The 17678-nt window shown below is 46.3% G+C and overlaps 1 protein-coding gene across 1 annotated transcript in view; it reads left to right on the top strand.

The window, feature by feature from the left end:
• Positions 1-17678, top strand: part of CPLANE1 (ciliogenesis and planar polarity effector 1) — an 88252-nt gene that overhangs the window by 53451 nt on the left and 17123 nt on the right. The window contains exons 34-43 of the mRNA XM_040977331.1: positions 42-788; positions 3236-3402; positions 5856-5988; positions 6952-7006; positions 10270-10374; positions 13319-13440; positions 13715-13895; positions 14069-14245; positions 16986-17084; positions 17294-17541. Of these exons, the coding sequence (XP_040833265.1) occupies positions 42-788; positions 3236-3402; positions 5856-5988; positions 6952-7006; positions 10270-10374; positions 13319-13440; positions 13715-13895; positions 14069-14245; positions 16986-17084; positions 17294-17541 (2034 nt within the window). The remainder of the gene's footprint in view (positions 1-41; positions 789-3235; positions 3403-5855; positions 5989-6951; positions 7007-10269; positions 10375-13318; positions 13441-13714; positions 13896-14068; positions 14246-16985; positions 17085-17293; positions 17542-17678) is intronic.

Genomic DNA, 17678 nt, shown 5'->3' with positions numbered 1-17678 from the left:
AACATATGCTAAACCTACCCAATATCACTCTTCTCTTCCAGAATGTTCCACATGAGAGTATTCCTTCACTTCGTTTAGGCAGCCAAACCCAGAAGAGAGAACCAACTCCAGCATCTGAAAGCTTGCCACCCTCAGGGTCGGCCGTGGCTCCTGCTGGAAGTACTCACCTCTACCTTCTGTCCACACCTTCTGTTTTTCCGAAAACACCTAGACTCCTCCCGCCTGCAGAAACTTTTAGTCCTAGCGATGGTTTTCCTTTGCTTCATTTTCTGCCTAAGCAGGAGTTCAGGCCCCTTTGCTTACCTGCAGTTCCCATCAGGCCTCTGGCCCAACCAAGAGAGGCTTGGGGAGTCTCGGACTCTTTGCAGCCTCCTCTGACCCAGACTGTAATGTGCCCTCCATCAGTATCTCCTTGGGATGGAAGCCAGCATAATGAGGAAGCCGCCTCAACAGCTGCTGGGAAGCGGGCACAAACTGTGGCTAGAGAGATCCCGAAGCAGGTGAACTTGGATTGGGATGTTGGACCTGCAAACGTGACACCTCAGCAGGATTCTTCAGTAATGTTAAGTCCCCCCAAAATACCTAATATTAAGGTGGGGCCCCTGGAGATTCCTCCTCCGAATTCCCTTGGACTCCCCTTGTTGCACCTACAATTTCCTCCTCCACTGGTCTCGGCGAGCTCCAGGGCATCAGTTGCAGTTCCTGCAGTACCTATCAGAGCTGTTGCAGAGGAGAGCAAATTTTCAGGACTATCATTGCTTCATTCATGCTTATCTCCAGAAAATACGGTAATGAATTCTTGTCCATTGATGATGCAAAAGCAGGCATTTTTCATGTCCTCAGTACTGTATGTTCAATGGAGAGCTCTTGCACATTTCTGTTTTAAAGACGGTGCTTCTGTTTATGGCAATCAACATAAAAACCAAATTTAAATAATACTATATTTCAAAGGTGTTTGGTTTATCTGGCCTATCAATATGTTTATTCTCAGCTACTTGAAAGGCAGAAAGAGATCTTCCGTCTGCTCCATTGCTTCCCAGTGCCTTCATCAGCCAGGGCAAGGTCAGGCCAAAAGCAGGAGGCTGGAACTCCATCTGGGTCTCCCCCGTGGATGGCAGGAGCAGTGCTTGGGCTGTCGCATGGTTCAGGCCTAGGAAGTGAAGCAGCTGGGAGCCAAATGAACACCGACTGGGAAAGCAGGTGTTGCAAGCTGCAGTTAATGTGCCGCACCATGTTGCTTGCCTGCCCATTACTAGACTCACTCAAAATAATTTGTTTTACTCAGAGAAGAAAAAAGGACAGTAAATTGCCCGCTAATCAGACTCCTGTGTGGGGTGCGTGTGGAAGTAGTGACCCAGCGCACATATTGAGCAAGGTTCCTAGCTCTTGTGATATGGTTTTCTTTGAAACATTTGGCGGTTATAATCATTTGGTGATCCTAGGGTTTGTTTTAGCTGTACCTAAAGCAAAATGGTAGCTTTATGACTCTGCCTCTTTAAAGATATAATCCTTGATTTATTAAAATTCAAATTGTTTAGGTTCCAGCTTGTAAGTAGTATCTTACTAGTTCATTCTTCTCATGTCCTTTTAAGTTTTGAACATGCTAGTAGAAAAGTAGCAGTTACTCTTTCTTATTTTTAAGATTTATTTATTTTTATTGGAAAGGCAGATTTACAATGAGAAGGATCTTCTATCTGCTGGAGCAGATGCCAATGCCTGGAGCTAAGCCAATCCACAGCCAGGAGCCAAGAGCTTCTTTTGGGTCTCCCACTCAAGTACAGAATCCTAAGGCTTTGGGCCGTCCTCCACTGTTAGCTAGGCCATTGGTGGGGAGCTAGAGGGGGAGTGGAGCAGCTGTTACAAGAATCAATGCCAATATAGGATGCCAGCACTTGCAGTCTGAGGATTAGCCAATTGGTCTGGCCCCATAACAATTATTCCTTAGAAAAAATATTTACCGGGCCCGGCGCGGTGGCGCAAGTGGTTAAGTCCTCGCCTTGCACGCCCGGGATCCCATATGGGTGCCGGTTCTAATCCCGGCAGCCCCGCTTCCCTTCCAGCTCCCTGCCTGTGGCCTGGGAAAGCAGTCGAGGACGGCCCAAAGCTTTGGGACCCTGCACCCGCGTGGGAGACCCGGAAGAGGCTCCTGGCTTCGGATCGGCATAGTATCGGCCCATTGCGGCTCACTTGGGGAGTGAGTCATCGGACGGAAGATCTTCCTCTCTGTCTCTCCTCTCTGTATATCCGCCTTTCCAATAAAAAATAATAAAAATAAAAAAAAAAAAAAAAAAAAAGAAAAAATATTTACCATGCCTCCTTTTTGTCTGAACACATGACTAGAAGGTGAGCGGATTGAAGGGGTAGAATAAGAGATTTTGAGAATAATTTTTTAAAAGTATTTATTTGAAAAGCAGAATTGCAGAGAGAAAGATCTTCCCTCTGTTGGTTCACCCCCTAAGTGGCTGCCAACAGCTGAATTCGGTCCACGTTGACGTCAGAAGCCCTGGGTTTCTTCCAGGTCTCTCGTGGAAGCAGGAGTCCAAGGATTGGGCTGTTTTTGTTCCATTCCAAGTTGCGTTAGTAAGGAGATGAGCTGAAATTGGGGTAGCAAGAATTTGGGCTGATGTCCATATAGGATGCCAGCATTGCAGGAGATTCCATCTAGTACGCTGAAGTGCTGACCCTGTGTAGAAATTTTTTTAAAGATTTACTTACGCACTAGCTTTTAAAGTTTTACTTATTTGAAAGGCAGAGGTAGAGATTCACCTTTCATTCACTGGCTCGTGGCCTGTAACAGCCAGGGCAGGGCCATGGTGAAGCCAGGAGTCAGGATCCATCCTGCTTCTCATGTGGGTGCAGGGGCCTAAGTACTTGGGCGTCTCTGGCTGCTTTCTCCGGCATGGCAACGAGGAGCTGGATCACAAGTGGAGAAGTCTGATGTTGAACTGGCGCCCCTGTGGGGTGCAGGTGTCATAGGCAGCGGCTTCACCCACCATGCCACAATGCCCCCTCCCACCATACCCCGAAGAATTTTTAAACACAGGTTTTGTTTTTTAAAGTTCTCCCCAAGTTCTTATTACCTTGCGTCAGGAGTTGTAAGCACACTACTCAACCGTTTTGCATCTCCAGGCTTTTGTATCCTCCCTTTGAAATCATCTTTGAAATGTTTTTCTCAATTTCTTAATATGTGGAACAATTGAGTTTATGTTTATTATTTTGTTGATGTTTCTTCTAGTATAAGAAGCCACAGCTCATCCCACTTGAAAACCTCCTTGCGTTTAAACAACGCCAGCAGAAGCTGACACATAACTTATTTGAACAAGGTGATTCTGCACAGCTGCAGCTTCTGAAGGCCAAAATTGAATCGTCTGAAGTAAGACAAGAAAAGGACAGTAAAAAAAGGCAAGTTTTAAATGGCATTTCGGTGTCTTGTGCCATCAAGTTCATTATTATTCATACTCATTTGTCATAAAGATGCAGTTTATCTGGTTTCACCTTGTACACTTTATATAGTTTCATGCTCAGTTCCCTGTTCAAGTGTCATTTTTGAATATATCTTGTAATGAGCAAAATTTCTGCACTGTTGTGCTTGGCACAGTGACATAGGAAGCTAGGCTTCTGCCTATAGCACAGGCATCCCATATAGGAGCCAGTTTGAGTCCCAGTTGCTCCACTTCTGACCCAGCTCCCTGCTTATGGCTTGGTTAAGCAGCAGAAGTTGGCTAAAGTCCTTGGGTCCCTGCACCCACATGGGAATCCTGGAAGACACTCTCAGCTCCTGGCTTCAGATGGGTTCAGCTCCAGTCACTTGAGGAGTGAAGCAGTGGCTAGAAGATCTCTCTCTTGCTGTTTGACCTTTCAAATAATAGTCTGTTTTGAAAAAAAAAATACTATATTGTAAAACAAAAACTATCATTTTCTCAAGGAATTTTATCCTGTTCATAGGCTGGAGTACTTTTCTTTTCTGTAACAAGATGCATGTTTGGTACCATACGATGGTCTCGGTGCTGTCCTAGATTTGGTGCAGTACCTATCAGATGTATTGTTTCCTTATTTTTTAAGATTTATTTATTTGAAAGACCAAATTAGAGGGAGAGGGAGAAATCTTCCGTCTGATAGCTCACTCCCTAAATGACTGCAGCTGCTGCGGTTGGCAAGACCAAAGGAAAGAGTCTGGGACTTCATCTGGGTCTTGGGCCTAAGTACTTGGGCCATTTTCTGCTGCTTTTCCATGCCATTAGTGGAGAGTTGGCACCCTCATGGGACACTGGTATCGCAGGCTGGTGTGCCACAGTGCTGGTCTGTTCATCATTTTATATTCTCTTAAATGAAGATTCTGAAATGAAACAGTAGCATTTATGAAGAAAATAGTTTCAAGATACTGTGAAAAGTGCATGAGAGCAAACGAAGCTGTGACAGGCTTTTGGTGACGCAGTTAGGGCCCTAGCATCCCCCACTGAAGTACAAGGATGGGATGGCTGGCCCCTGAGGCCGGCTTCCTGCCAGTGTACGCCCTGACAGGCAGCAGAATGGCTGAGAGTCTGAGCTCTTGCTGCCTCCACGGGAGACCCAGGCTGAGTTTCCAGCTTAGTTGTGGCCACTGCAGGCAGATAGGGAATGAAGCAGCAAACTACAGCTTTCTAGATTCTCCTCAAATCATTAACACAAAGTCTGCAGAGCACTTAATGCAGCATTTTACTTACCCTGGGTGTTCACTGCTTACATAAAGTATTAATGAGTCTAGGAAATAATTTTTAAAAGATTTATTTTATTGGAAAGGCAGATCAGATTTACAGAGGGAAGGAGAGAGAGAGATCTTCCATCCATTGATGCTCTCCCCCAAAGGCGGCAGAACTGAGCCGATCAGAGGTTCTTGCATCCATCATCGAGTGCCTTGCCAGGTCATCAGCAGGGAGCTGGATGGGAGGTGAAGCAGTCAGGACACCAACTGTCACCCAGATGGGATCCCAACTCAGTGAGGCAGAGGATTAGCCAGTTGAGCCATTCTGCTGCCCTTAGAAAAGAATTTAAAGTTTCATACATGCTATTTCTAGAAATGGTTCGTTCCTCCCATCTTTTCCAGATACTCCGTCCTGAAGCTGTCCCTTTACTGTTTGGGTATCTGGTTCCCCTCCAGTGGAACCTCAAATAGGGACCTGCAGTCATCTGGTAGGATTTCTGCCACCAGTTTTGAACCCACAGTAAATAGAGTTGGAAAATGCCATAATGGTTCTAACACAATAAATACAATGAAAGATATAGCCTATCCTAAGATTTCCATTAGTAATACATGCTATTTCTTTGAAAGATTTCTTTATTTTTATTGGAAAGTCAGATATACAGAGAGAAGGAAAGACAGAAAGATATTCTGTCCACTAATTTACTCCTGAAGTGGCTGCAATGGCCGAAGCTCAGGCATTCCAAGGCTAGGAGTCGGGGGCCTCTTCTGAGTCGCACACACAGGTACAGGATCCCAAGGCTTTGGGCCGTCCTCGACTGCTTTCTCAGGCCACAGGCAGGGAGCTGGATGGGAAGTTAAGCAGCTGGGACACAAACCTACACCCATATGGGATCCAGGTGCATGCAAGGCGAGGGCTTCAGCCACTAGGCTACTGCACTGGATCCAGCAATACAGTAATGGAGGAAGTTAATGTAAATTTCACATTTCTTTGATTTTTTTTTTCCCCTTCCTTATGTTTTTCTTTCATTAGAAAATGTTGCTCATATAATTAAATGCTACTAAATGTAACTTAGCATAATACTGCTCATTGTTCCCATGTTGTGATACAGACATAAAACTGCTGATACTGTGGTGAGCGTGAGTGTGCTTCATGCTGTACTGTTTTGGTTAACAGGCAAAAGCGTCGAGCCCTCAAAGAGCTGCAAGCAAAAAGCTCCGAGAAACTGAAAAGACACCCAACTGTCACTTCACAACCGGAGGATTCAGTCACCAAGAGCGCTCATCCCCAAGCGGCTGTGAAACCCCAGGTATTACACAGCCAGGTTCTTTCCTGTTTGGCTTGTGTTTGCGATTTATTTCATGTGATGGCTGTCGGCCTTGGACTGTGACCAGGACAACCCTGAAGTCGCTCCGTGCGTAGGTCCCTGCTGCTTTCCTCCCTAAACCGTCAGGCGCTTGGTCAGGGGTGTGAGAAGCAGCTGAAGGGAAGGCTGGAACTGCAGGGAAGAACCTGTGTGTCTTTTCCCTGTGTTCTCAGTCATCCTGCTTTGTCTTCTGTGGCACCCCGGTGTGTGTGGCATGTCACCAGGGCTCCTGTTACAGTCCGGATCTCTGAGATGCCTCTGGGAGTCCCCAAATACAGATTTGGGAAACGTACGCTATTTAGCCTGTATTTTAAGTCCGATCTTAAACACTCATGGATTTTTTTTAAGGCCTGCCCCAAGAGTGTGTATAGAGTCATGTAGTCACAGATTCCATTGTTCTAACTTTTCAAGATTTTATTATTTAAAAGTCAAGGTGGCACAAGGAGAGGGAGAGCCAGAACCCAGAGATCCCCAGGTGCTGAGCGTCTCCCCAGAAGGTCACGCAGCGGGGCCAAGCCGGGGGCAGGAGGTGCGGCTGCGTCCTGTTCTCGCCCGTGGGTGTCAGGGGCCCAAGGACTTGGGCCGACTTCCGCCTTCCCAGTTGGATTAGCAGCGAGCTGGGTGGAAAGCCAAGTGGTTGACACTAGGCCCATGGGATTGCAGTTGTTACAGTCACACATAACTTAGCAACTTCACACTGAATTGGTTGACTCATGAATTTCATGAACTCTTTTCCAAAGTTGTTTTATGGCACATAACTTGATGGGACAGATAATGATGCTCAGAATGAAAGAAACTGAGCCTCTAATTAAGGATTCTGCAATCTTCCTAGCTATTGAATGTTTTTTTCCAAAATAATAGATTTCTTCGAGTTAACCATAGTTTGTTTATTGGATGTTCATTTAGGAAGAGCAGGAGCGTCACGCTTCCCAGCCTGCGGATGGGTTTGATATTCCCTTTGGTATGTATACACGTGATTAGCATTAATACCTAAGTTTAGAGTTAAAAATCAGCCTCTAGAATTGTGTACCAGAATGTGTTTATTATCTTCGGCAAGGCATAGGGTGTGTGTGTTTCAGTTCTGCTCATGTAATTATTTTGGGAGGCCAAGAGACGCACAGTCCCACGGAGCAGGAGCGCTCTCATCTTCTGGTTCAGCCCTCAGATGCTGGCAGTCACTGAAGTGGGAGCAGGGAGTAGGGAGCTTGGCCCAGGGCTCCCTGTGTCTGACAAGTGACAGCCTGGGCCTCCAGGCCGTGTGCTGCAGGAACCCAGAACTGGGGGTCAGAGCTGGGAAACGAACCCAGGTCTCCTGTGAGGGACGTGGGCGTCTTCCACCACGAGGCCAGATGCCTGCTCTTGTGTGTGTGTGGATTTCTTATTTACTAAAGCTGTGCTGGACAGGGTGTGGCCTAGAGGCTAGGTCTGAACTACTTGGTTTTTGCAAATGAATATTTGTTGGAATATAATCTAGTCTATTCGCTCACTCGCGTCTGCAGTGACTGCACAGTCCAGCTGGATAGAGTGGTTACCACTGGACACCGTGTCGTCCTTTGAGTCTGAACTATTTCTGATCTGGCCCATGACAGAAAACACTTCCTGACCCTGGCAGGGGAACAGTGTAGTTACTTAAGATTTCTCTTTCTCTATTTCCGTATTTTTTTAAATATTTATTTAATTTTACTTGAAAGGTGGATTTTTACAAAAAGGGAAGGAGAAGTCTTCCATTTGTTGATTGACTCCCCTAACGCCCAGAATTGAGTTGATCAGAAGCCGGAGCTTCTTCTGGGTCTCCCACATGGGCGTAAGGTGCCCAAGGCTGGGCCATCCTTTGCTGCTTTCCAGGCCAGGGAGCTGAGTGGGAAGTGGAGTGGCCAGAACTCAACAGGCACCCACAGGGGATGCTGGAGCCACAGGGTGGAGGATTAGCATGCTACACGCCAGCGCTGGCCCCAGTTACTTAGAATCTTAAATAAGATATATGAGCTCTGAATGGAAATCAGTTATGGCAATGTCTGGGATTGAATTCATTATAGAAAATAGATTCACATTAAATATAGAAAAACCACTTAAGGAAAAATAACTGATTTTATGGATATTGAATTGTTCTTTTTCTTAAATTGTCATTGTGTTTCTAGATAAGTGTAGTCCTTAACGCCTTCTCAGTAACTCCTACACATAACAGAATGCTCACTGACTTATTCCCGCTTGCTGGTGTGCTCGCTTGTGCTTGCAGGCTATTTGTTCCTGTGCCTAAAGCTTTGCACTGTTTTTGTGTAGTCTCTCATCTTTGTTTTGTACTTGTTCCTTAAATTCAGTTTGTGCAGGTTTTAAAGTGGCATCTTCCTGTTAATGATACCACCATTGTATTGACTGACCCCAATTTTTCCTTTGAAATTCACCCTTGATTTATCCGTCAGCTCCACTCCCCTGCATTCATTTAGCTTTTAAATGATGGGGGTTCTTTCTTCCTCATTTTGTTCTCTCCCTTTTATTTGTTTAATCAATTAATTTGCTGTGAACTAAATTTCGTTTTTACAAAGGTATTACATACTTACAGGAGAAAATTTAACAACTAAGTGTAAGAATATTAAAAGCACACATCTTGTCTCGTGTTAACCGGTATTAACCTGCATATGTATGTGTCTACATTTATGTGTAACTGACACGGTTTTATGTACCAGCATTAAGTTAAATTTTCCAAAACACTAAGTATGCTTCTATAATGTTTTCTTTTTTTAATTTTTAAAGATTTAATTATTTATTTCAAAGATAGAGTGACAGAGTAGGGGATATAGAGAGATCTTGGATCTGCTGGTTTACTCCCCAAAATGGCCTCAACAGTCAGAAACCAGGAATCGGGAGCCTCCTCCAGATCTCCCCTGTCGGGGCAGGGCCCAAGGACTTGGGCCATCCTCTGCTGCTTTCCTAGGCATATTAACAGGGAACTGGGTCAGAAGTGGAATAGCTGGGACTTGAACTAGTGCCTGTATGGGATGACAGTGCCAGAGGCAATGCCATGGCACTGCCCCCTCACTTTAAATTTTTTTTAAATTTTTACATGAAAGGCAAAGTGACAGAGAAGAATAGGGAGAATGTCACCTTTTTTAGGGACTGTATAGTGCTTCTGTGGCTGCGCGTTGTAACTCTGCAGTTCCCTGGCACTAACTGGTGTCCTGCTGTATTTGCCTGCTCTGATGCTGCCTGCCTGCAGTGAGCGCAGGTGCCGCAGCTGCAGTGCTCACTCCTGCAAGAGTGCTCTGCGTAGGAGCCAGCTGCACGTAGTGACCCCGGTCACCTGCATGTCTGCTACCATGAATGACGAAAGAATTGCTACCGCTCAGGAAATCCCAAGAATCTAAGAAAGTGTCACAAACTAAGGTCACAGGCTAAATACAGCTTACCTTTTATTCTGTCACCATAGCTGATTCGAATCCATCATCCCCTCCCCCTCCACCTAATTATTTTCTCCTACACTCCCCTTCTCCAATCTAGTCTCAGAGTAACATATCTGTACTGTAACTCGTAGTCTCTCCTCTGTCCTCCATCCTTCACCACGCCTAGGTACTTACTCCATCTGCTGTAACAGCCTCCTTTTCTTTCACATACATTTTCTCAAAAGGCAGACTGACAAAGACTCTCCCATCTGTCATTCACCAAGTGGCTGCCCTGGCCAGAGACGGGCCGTGCCAAAGCCGGGAGCCAGGAACTCCCTCTGGTTCCCTATTTGGATTGGAGGGGCCAAGTACTTGGGCCACCTTCTGCCACCTTCTTCCACCTTCCAGCTCCCATTAGGAGCTGGATCAGAATTGGAATATCTGGGACTTCAGCCGGCACTCCAGTGTGGGATACTGGTGTTCAGGAGGCAGCTGCTAGCATGCTGTGCCATGGTGCTGGCCCGCAGCCTCATCTGAGTGATTGCCTTCAGTTTTATGGACTCAGAGGGTTGAGGAGGACGAACTTTTCCATAACAGTAGCCTGACCACACTATTTCTTCAGCTCACTGCTCCCAACCTGCTTTAGGCAGAAGCCCATCTCTGTCTCTGGCCTGGATGTACACTTTTCTCTGCAGTTCGGTTTTGGTCCCACCTCCTTCAGAAAGTCCATTTTTGTAACATCGGAAGACTCCAAGCTCACCTCTTGAGCTCAGTACATTGTTTCTGGGCTTCTAGAATAATCTTTTGGACTTTCACAGATGGCTTCTGATATTTTGTTGTGTTTTAGAAATGCTGCAAGATGACATTAGTTCTTCAGCTGGACTGCATTTCATGGCTTCTGTAAGGAAGAAAGCTGCAGGAAGCCAGGATGCAAGTACAAACACAGACCCAGGTAAAGTGCTGTGTTTCCTTGTTTAAAAATGTATACGTTTCATCATATTTAACATATGTAAACTTAAGGCACTGTCTTTAAGGCTATGATGTAAAGGAATTTTTAGTCATTCTGCCCTTCCCAGGTATACGGTATACATTTTGATTTGCTGTTAACTTGAGTTAAAAAAAAAAAGAAAACAGATAGTTATTCAGAACTGAAATGGACTCCAACCTAAGTCAGTAGGAATAATGCTTTGAATTGGATTCTCTCTGCCTGTAATAATAAAATGAATCTTAAAGAAGATGGAGAAGGAGCAACAGCTATCTCCCATCTGCTGGTTCATGCCCCTAAAGGATTAAAACATCTGGGACTGGTCCAAGTGGGAGCCAGAAGCCTGAGACAGCATCCAAATCTTGCCACATATGTGGCAGGGCCATCTTCTGCTTTCCCAGGACATTAGCAAGGAACTGGATCAAGCTGAACAGCTGGGATTCAATAGCTGCAGAAAAAGCTTTCGATAAAATCCAGCACGACTTCATGCGAAAAACACTAAATAAAGTAGGCACAGAAGGGACAATCCACAACGTAATAAAAGCAATGTATGAAAAACCCAACGCCAATGTCATATTGAATGGGGAAAGATTAGAAGCCTCCCCGCTAAGCTCTGGAACCAGACAAGGATGTTCGCTACCACCACTGCTATTTAACACAGTACTGGAACTCACAAATGCTATTAGACAAGAAAAGGAAATCGCAGGAATTCAAACGGGAAACAAGGAAGTCAAGATATCTGTTTGCAGATGACGTGATTCTGTACATAGGAGAACCAGGAGACTCAATAAAGAGTCTGTTACAACTTATATGAGAGTTCAGCAAAGTCACAGGATACGAGATAATGAAAACACATCAACAGCCATAGTATGTGTAAACAACCCCAAGGCTGAAGAGCTAACCATCATGGTGCCGTTCAGAATTACAGAGCAGAAAACGAAATACCAAGGAATAAACCTAACAAAGGATGTGGAAGACCTATATGAGGAAAACTACAAAACATTAAGACAAGAAATAGAAGACTTCAAAAAGTTGAGAAACATACCATGCTCTTGGATGGACAGAGTCAGCATCATCAAAATGTCCATATTACCAAAAGCAATGTATACATTCAAATGATCCCAATCAGAAAGGCAGATTTATAGAAAGAAGGAGAGACAGAAGATCTTCCATCCGCTGCTTCACTCCCCAAGTGGCCGCAATAGCTGGAGCTAAGTCGAATTGAAGCCAGGAGCCAGGATTCTTCTGGGTCTCCCATGCAGGAGTAGGATCCCAAGGTCTTGGGCCTTCCTCGACTGCTTTCCCAGACCACAAGCAGGGAGCTGGATGGGAAGTGGAGTAGCTGGGACACGAACTGGCACTTGTATGGGATCCCAGCAGATGCAAGGCAAGGATTTAGCCACGAGGCTATCATTTGGGGCCCACCCATGAAGTTTTTAAAAGCCTTTCATATGTATGAATTTCAAAACTTTTTGACACCAAACTAAACTTGTCTAATTTTTGTGTGTTTTGAGCAGATACTTTGAAGCACTTCTGCATTCCCTGGTTGCTTGTGGAGTGCATTCAGTAGTTCCCATTTTGTTTCATGAGTAATGCCGCGGGGACCATGCTCTTGCCTAAGAGCCTTGGTTAGAGACTGATTTAGCTCACTTTTTTTTTTTGCTTTGTCAATTGGGTGGATCAAAAAGCAGCATTATTTTAACTTGTGGTTTTTTTTTTTTTAATCTGGATGAAGTTGAACCGTGTATGAGATGTTTTTCATGTGAACAAAAGCACTGCTTTTGTCTGCGTGTGTCTTGGAGCCTGACAGGTTCTTTGTCTTGACCCTGGCTCAGCTTGTCGGTTTGGACAGCTACTTAGTAATAGTTGATTGTTCATCTAGGTCAAAGCCCAGGAAGTAAATAGAAACAAAACCTTTTTTTTCCTACTATTTTAGGTTGTAAGTATACCTCTCTTCCTCTGTTTATGTAGAATATGTGATTATCTGTGTTCATATATTTAATTTCTTCTTGTGTTTGCAAAAATCCTTTGTTTTTCCTTATGCCCACAAAGCACCTAATGTGTTAGAAAACGAGGAAGCAGCTCCTGCAGCACTTGCTTCTGAATGTGGAGAAAATCGACACATCATCCCTTCTACTTCAGGTACAGCTTGTCTTTTCTCCTGAGAACAGTTGCCTGATTAAAGATGATGTGTGTACGTGTGCTGCTGGTGCACGAGTCCGCATCGCCCTTGAGAAATAACCAGCAACTGGGTTAGAGACAGTGTCACATAAATGCTTTCATTTTATGTTTGTAAATTTTTTTTTATCAGTTTATGCTTTAAACTCAAGCTTGTTGGTAAGTTTCTAGTATTTAATTTGACAGTGAGTTGCAATATGACATGTGGAGGTAATGCTTTCTTAAAGATAAAATGCTCATGACTGGTGGTTGGTGCAGCATCCAGATGCCGCTTGGGGTATCAGCATCTGAGTAGCTGGGTTTGAGCCCAGCCTGTGTTCCCAGTTCAGCCTGCTACTGGTGCAAACCCTAGGACAAGGTGGTTGGTCGCTTGCTCGTCTCGGTCATTGCCAGAGGGACCCAGATTGGGTACTTGGTTCTTGGCTTCAGCCTGGCTCATCTTCGGCCACTGAGGCAGCATTTGGGGCATGAACCAGCAGTCAAGAGATCTGACTGTCTTCCAAATAAAAGTAGGCAAAATTCTCAGAAGATCAGAGTCCTAGAACCAAGGGCACAAAGTTCAGCTGCTAACCAACCACAGTGAGCCTATTTGCTGTTGAGTGAGAATAAGTACATTTTTTGAGATAAGTTTTTACCTTATGAACATGGAGCTTTTATTTAGATTTCCCAGTATTTTACAAAACGTGGTACTAACTTGATATTTCTGGTCTTCTCTTTATTATTTAACCCCTAGAGCATGAACCTTTGCAGATTCCTCAGCAGTTGGTTCCAGATGTGTGTCTAAACCCCGAATTTTCCTTGGAAGTGCCAGAGAGGGCTTCGTCACCTTCAGCATTTAATATGACAACAAATTCGGTTTGTGCTTTATTCAAGAACTTTAATTTGGCTTTGTGCTAACATGGGTACTGGTCTTCTAGACATCATGTAACTGGGTGAAATGAGTGGCTTTGGCGGAAGGGAAAACATCCGATGCTAAGGCCGAGCGTGTACTTGCTAGCGCTTTCGCTAAGGCAGCACACGCAGCTCTGCTGGCCTCAGGAGAATGAAAAGGTCAGCCTTGCTTTGCAGAGTAGCCATGGCGAAGAAAGCAGAGTCCGCCTCTCTGACATTACTCCGTGTTTTGACGCAGGCGGGCCATGCTTACCTGGCTGTGATGGACATTCAGGCTGATGAGCTGCTGCAGGAGCTGGCCGACACCGAAGGGCCTTCCTGTGCCAGCGTGCCCGTGCCAGCCCCGTCGGGTGCCGAGCTGCACTACCTGGCCGCCTCAGTTACCAATGCTGTTCCTCCACACAGGTTTAACAGTCAAGGTCAGGGTTGTCCCCTCCTTCCTAAATAAGTACCTTTTGAAAAATTATTTAAGGCTTTTTTACCCTACTTGCAGCTAGGTCCCCACAGTACTTTCGCATGTTGATGTTCACGGTGGGAAATGTTGGGTTAATCCTTGTTTGAATGCTTGTGTGACTTTGATTGCCCCTAACAGACTGTGCCAGTTCGGCTCTGGGTTTACTGAGACCTGCAGAAGAGACTCCAGGACTTCTGGAAGGAATAAGCTGGAGAGCGGCTGTTACCGAAGCGAAGGAGCCCAGCTTCTGCTCAGCTGCTCCACCAGCCAGGCAGCAGGACGGAGGTGAATGGCGAGACAGCCCTCCTGCCCCGGGTTAGGGGCCGCGCTGTGCGCTCCACCACAACGTGGGCGTCCCAAGCGGCCGGCCCACCTGCAGTGCAGCTCACTCCCGCTGCGCCGCTGGTCCCCACACCCCTTCTCCGTCTATCTCACCGCTCCTGTGCGGCGCCACCCTACGCCCCCACCTTTGTCCGTCTGCATCTCTCTGCCTTTCAAACAGAAAGAAATCTTTAGAACATGAAAAGAAGCAAGCGCCGGGGGTAACTACAGTTAATGCCCGAGCAGCTGATCCTTTGCTAAGGAATGGGCAGGTAGATCAGGGGGAGAAATCGCTGGAAGGCTCACACTTACGGGTGGTCTTCAAGGAGGCTACCGAGCAGAGCATTTTTTTCTAATTAGGCTAAGAATAAATACACTGTGGGAATTCACTGTCTTAACGTTAGAGGAGCTCTGGGGCAAGTGCTTGGCACGGTGCTCGAGATGCGCTGGGACTCAGTGCAGTGCCAGGACTCGAGTTTCCGATTCAGATTCCTGCGTCTGCAGACCCAGATTCAAGGTTGAGGCCTGGGCTGCTGGCTGTGGCCTGGCTGTAGCTGGCGTGAGCATTCAGAGTGAGCAGCATGTGGAAAGATCTCCATTTTGTTTGTCAATCTCTGCCTTTCAAATAAAGTAAAAAAATAAGTTAAACCTTAAGATTGAAAATAGCCATTCTTCTTTTTAAGGAGGAAATCCTTAATTGGCACGTCAGCCAGAGAGAGGCATGGTGGCCAGTAGTACTTTCTGTTTTTAAAGATTTATTATTTTTCCATTTTTTTATATTTTTGACAATCTTTACATAGTTAATAGGGTACAAAGGTTCAAGGGGTTCAGAAAAGTGGGCAAGACTATTATTTCCATATTGTTTCCTTCATATATCTGAGGTAAAGGGGGATTTTAAGGGAGAAGCCCCACCCAGTCTCCCACCCACCCCAGGTCCCTGATGTGGGGCATGCTCCGAGGGTCTTGCTCAAGTGGCTTTGGTAGTTCACCAGTTAGGAATCGCTGCCATTCTCGCCACTCCAAGCACGATGAGGTCGTTGAAGAATCCACTGATTGACTTAGGCCTTCATGCAGTCTCCATTTGCCCAGTTTTTCACTGCCAACATATAGCTGAGGTGGTTGACTAACTTGTTCTGTCCTGTCTTTTCATGGCTAGGGTATGTGGCACTGCCTGTGACTTGGCTGTGGTCAGTGGGCACTCGGAGCCCGGAAAGAATGGGTGGGAGCCCTTCACTTGATGTGTTACGGCACACACATGCCAAGGATTTGTCACGGAGAAGTGTGGGCGAGGGCGCAGCTGCCTCAGACGGCCGCAGTTACTGGGATTGGGGCAGGAAAAAGCTAGGAGCCTGGAGCTGTGTCTGGATTTCCAGGGTGGGTAATGGAGGCCTGAGCGCTTGGGCCATCTTCTCGTGCTTTCCCAGGCGCGGAAGCAGAGAGCCGAGTTGGAAGTGGAGCAAGCAGCACTCCAAGGGCTCGTGAGACGCTGGCTTTGCAGGGGGCAGCCCGTCTTCCTGTTCTGACCCTGAGTTGCCAGTATTTTAGATTTTGAAACTTTGGCAGCCATAGAACAGGATATAGAAAAAAAACAGCGTCCATGGGTGATGGGGGAAGAGAGCGCAGCCAGCGATCCTTCAGGCTGGGGAAGTGTGGAGTGAAGTGGAGGTGAGAACAAACTGGGATTTCAGACCCACTTCTATCACCTAATAATTTAGAGACTTCTAACACATAATTACCCGAATCTCTCTTCTGTCCCTGTGGGACTCAGGTCTCTCAGGACTACTGCAAGGTATCTGCAGCCATGTCTCTGGCCACTGAAGTGTCTCATCAGTTTCCTTTTATTTTTAGAAATTACTTTTTAAAAAATATTTATTTTTATTGGAAAGTCAGATATACAGAGAAGATCTTCCGTCTGCTGATTCACTCCCCAAGTGGCCGCGACAGCATGGGTGCAGGGTCCCGAGGATTTGAGCCATCCTCAATTACTTTCCCAGGCCACAAGCAGGAAACTAGATGGGAAGCTGGGCTTGCTGGGATTAGAACCGGCGTCCATATAGGATCCCAGCACATGCAAGGCAAGGACTTCAGCTGCTAGGCTACAGCACTAGGCTCGAGTTATTTACTTTTTACGATTTTTTTTTTTCCTTTAGAAGGCAGATTTATAGAGATAGGAGAGACAGAGAGAAAAGGTCTTCCATCTGCCAGTTGATTTCCCAAATGGCCTTAATGGCCAGAGCTCAGCTGATTTGAGGCCAGGAGCTAGGAGCTTCTTCTGGGTCTCCTAAATGGGTACAGGGGCCTGAGGCCCTGTGCCGTTTTTGCTGCTTTCCCTGGCACATTAGCAAGGAGCTTGCTCAGAAGTGGAGCAGCCAGGGCTTAAACGTACTGTGCCAAGGCACAACCCCAACATTTTTATACCAGCCAACTCTAGAAAATTAAAAGCATCCAAGAAATATTAAAGGGAAATATGAATTAGACTCAGAGCTTTGATAGAGTCTGCTGAATTTGAGAAAATTAAAGTTGATTGAAATGGAATGTTTGTTTAATGAAATGGTATGCGCTGCTCCTGGAGAGGTCGGCAGGAAAGCTTGTGTGTGTCTTTTACCCTGTTGAGGCATCTGGGCTGTTAGCAGGATCCTGGGGTACCGGGGCTGCTCTGAGGGGCCCGGGCAGAGAAGGAGCAGCACATTGGTGGGGTCTCAGATTTTTTTCTGTATTTTATTTTGTTTGAAAGGAAGAGCCAGAGAAGAACAGGCAGAGACTAGAAAAGATCTTCTGTCCACGAGTTCATTTTCCAGATGCCCGCAGCAGCCCAGGCTGGGCCCGGATGAAGGTGAGAGCCAGGAACTTTGTCTCCCACGGAGGTGGCAGGGTCCCTTTAACTTGAGCCATCAGCTTGTGGCTTCCAGGATGTGCACTGGCAGGGAGATGGAATTGGGAACAGTCTAGACTCTGCGCCCGCACTCCGATGCAGGAAGTGGGCCACCCAGACGGTGCTGGTGCCATTCCTGTGGTCAGTGCTGGTCTTGTGTTGCTGTGTAGATGCAGCCAAGCCGGAGCTCAGAGCATGGAGCACGGAAGCCGCCCGTGCGGAAGGGGAGCTGCTGCAGAGCCGGCCGCGGGAGACCCCTGCACCTCGGCCCACTCCCAGCCCCGCGGCCCGCTGCCTCCAACGCCTCACCGCCAAGCTCCGGGAGATTGACGAGCAGCTGCTGGCGGTGCAGAACATTGCCCAAAGCATAGAGCAGGACTTCCCCGGGCCCGAAGTGCTGGATCGCCACAGTTCCAAGGTAGAGTCTGGCCTTTAGTTTTGTAACTGAGTTGTTAGAGTTCTAGTATGATGCAATTTGAGGCACTTGATTTCTTCTTTTCTTACTCTTTTCTCTAAGACTTATTTTTATTTGAAAGTCAGAATTAGAAAGAAACA

The sequence above is a fragment of the Ochotona curzoniae genome, unplaced genomic scaffold (genome assembly GCF_017591425.1).
Source record: "Ochotona curzoniae isolate NIBS_2020 unplaced genomic scaffold, NIBS_Ocur_1.0 contig_2754, whole genome shotgun sequence".
Taxonomy (NCBI): Eukaryota; Metazoa; Chordata; class Mammalia; order Lagomorpha; family Ochotonidae; genus Ochotona; species Ochotona curzoniae.
The sequence above is the reverse complement of the archived record's forward strand: the minus strand, read 5'-3'. Positions and strand labels throughout refer to the sequence as shown.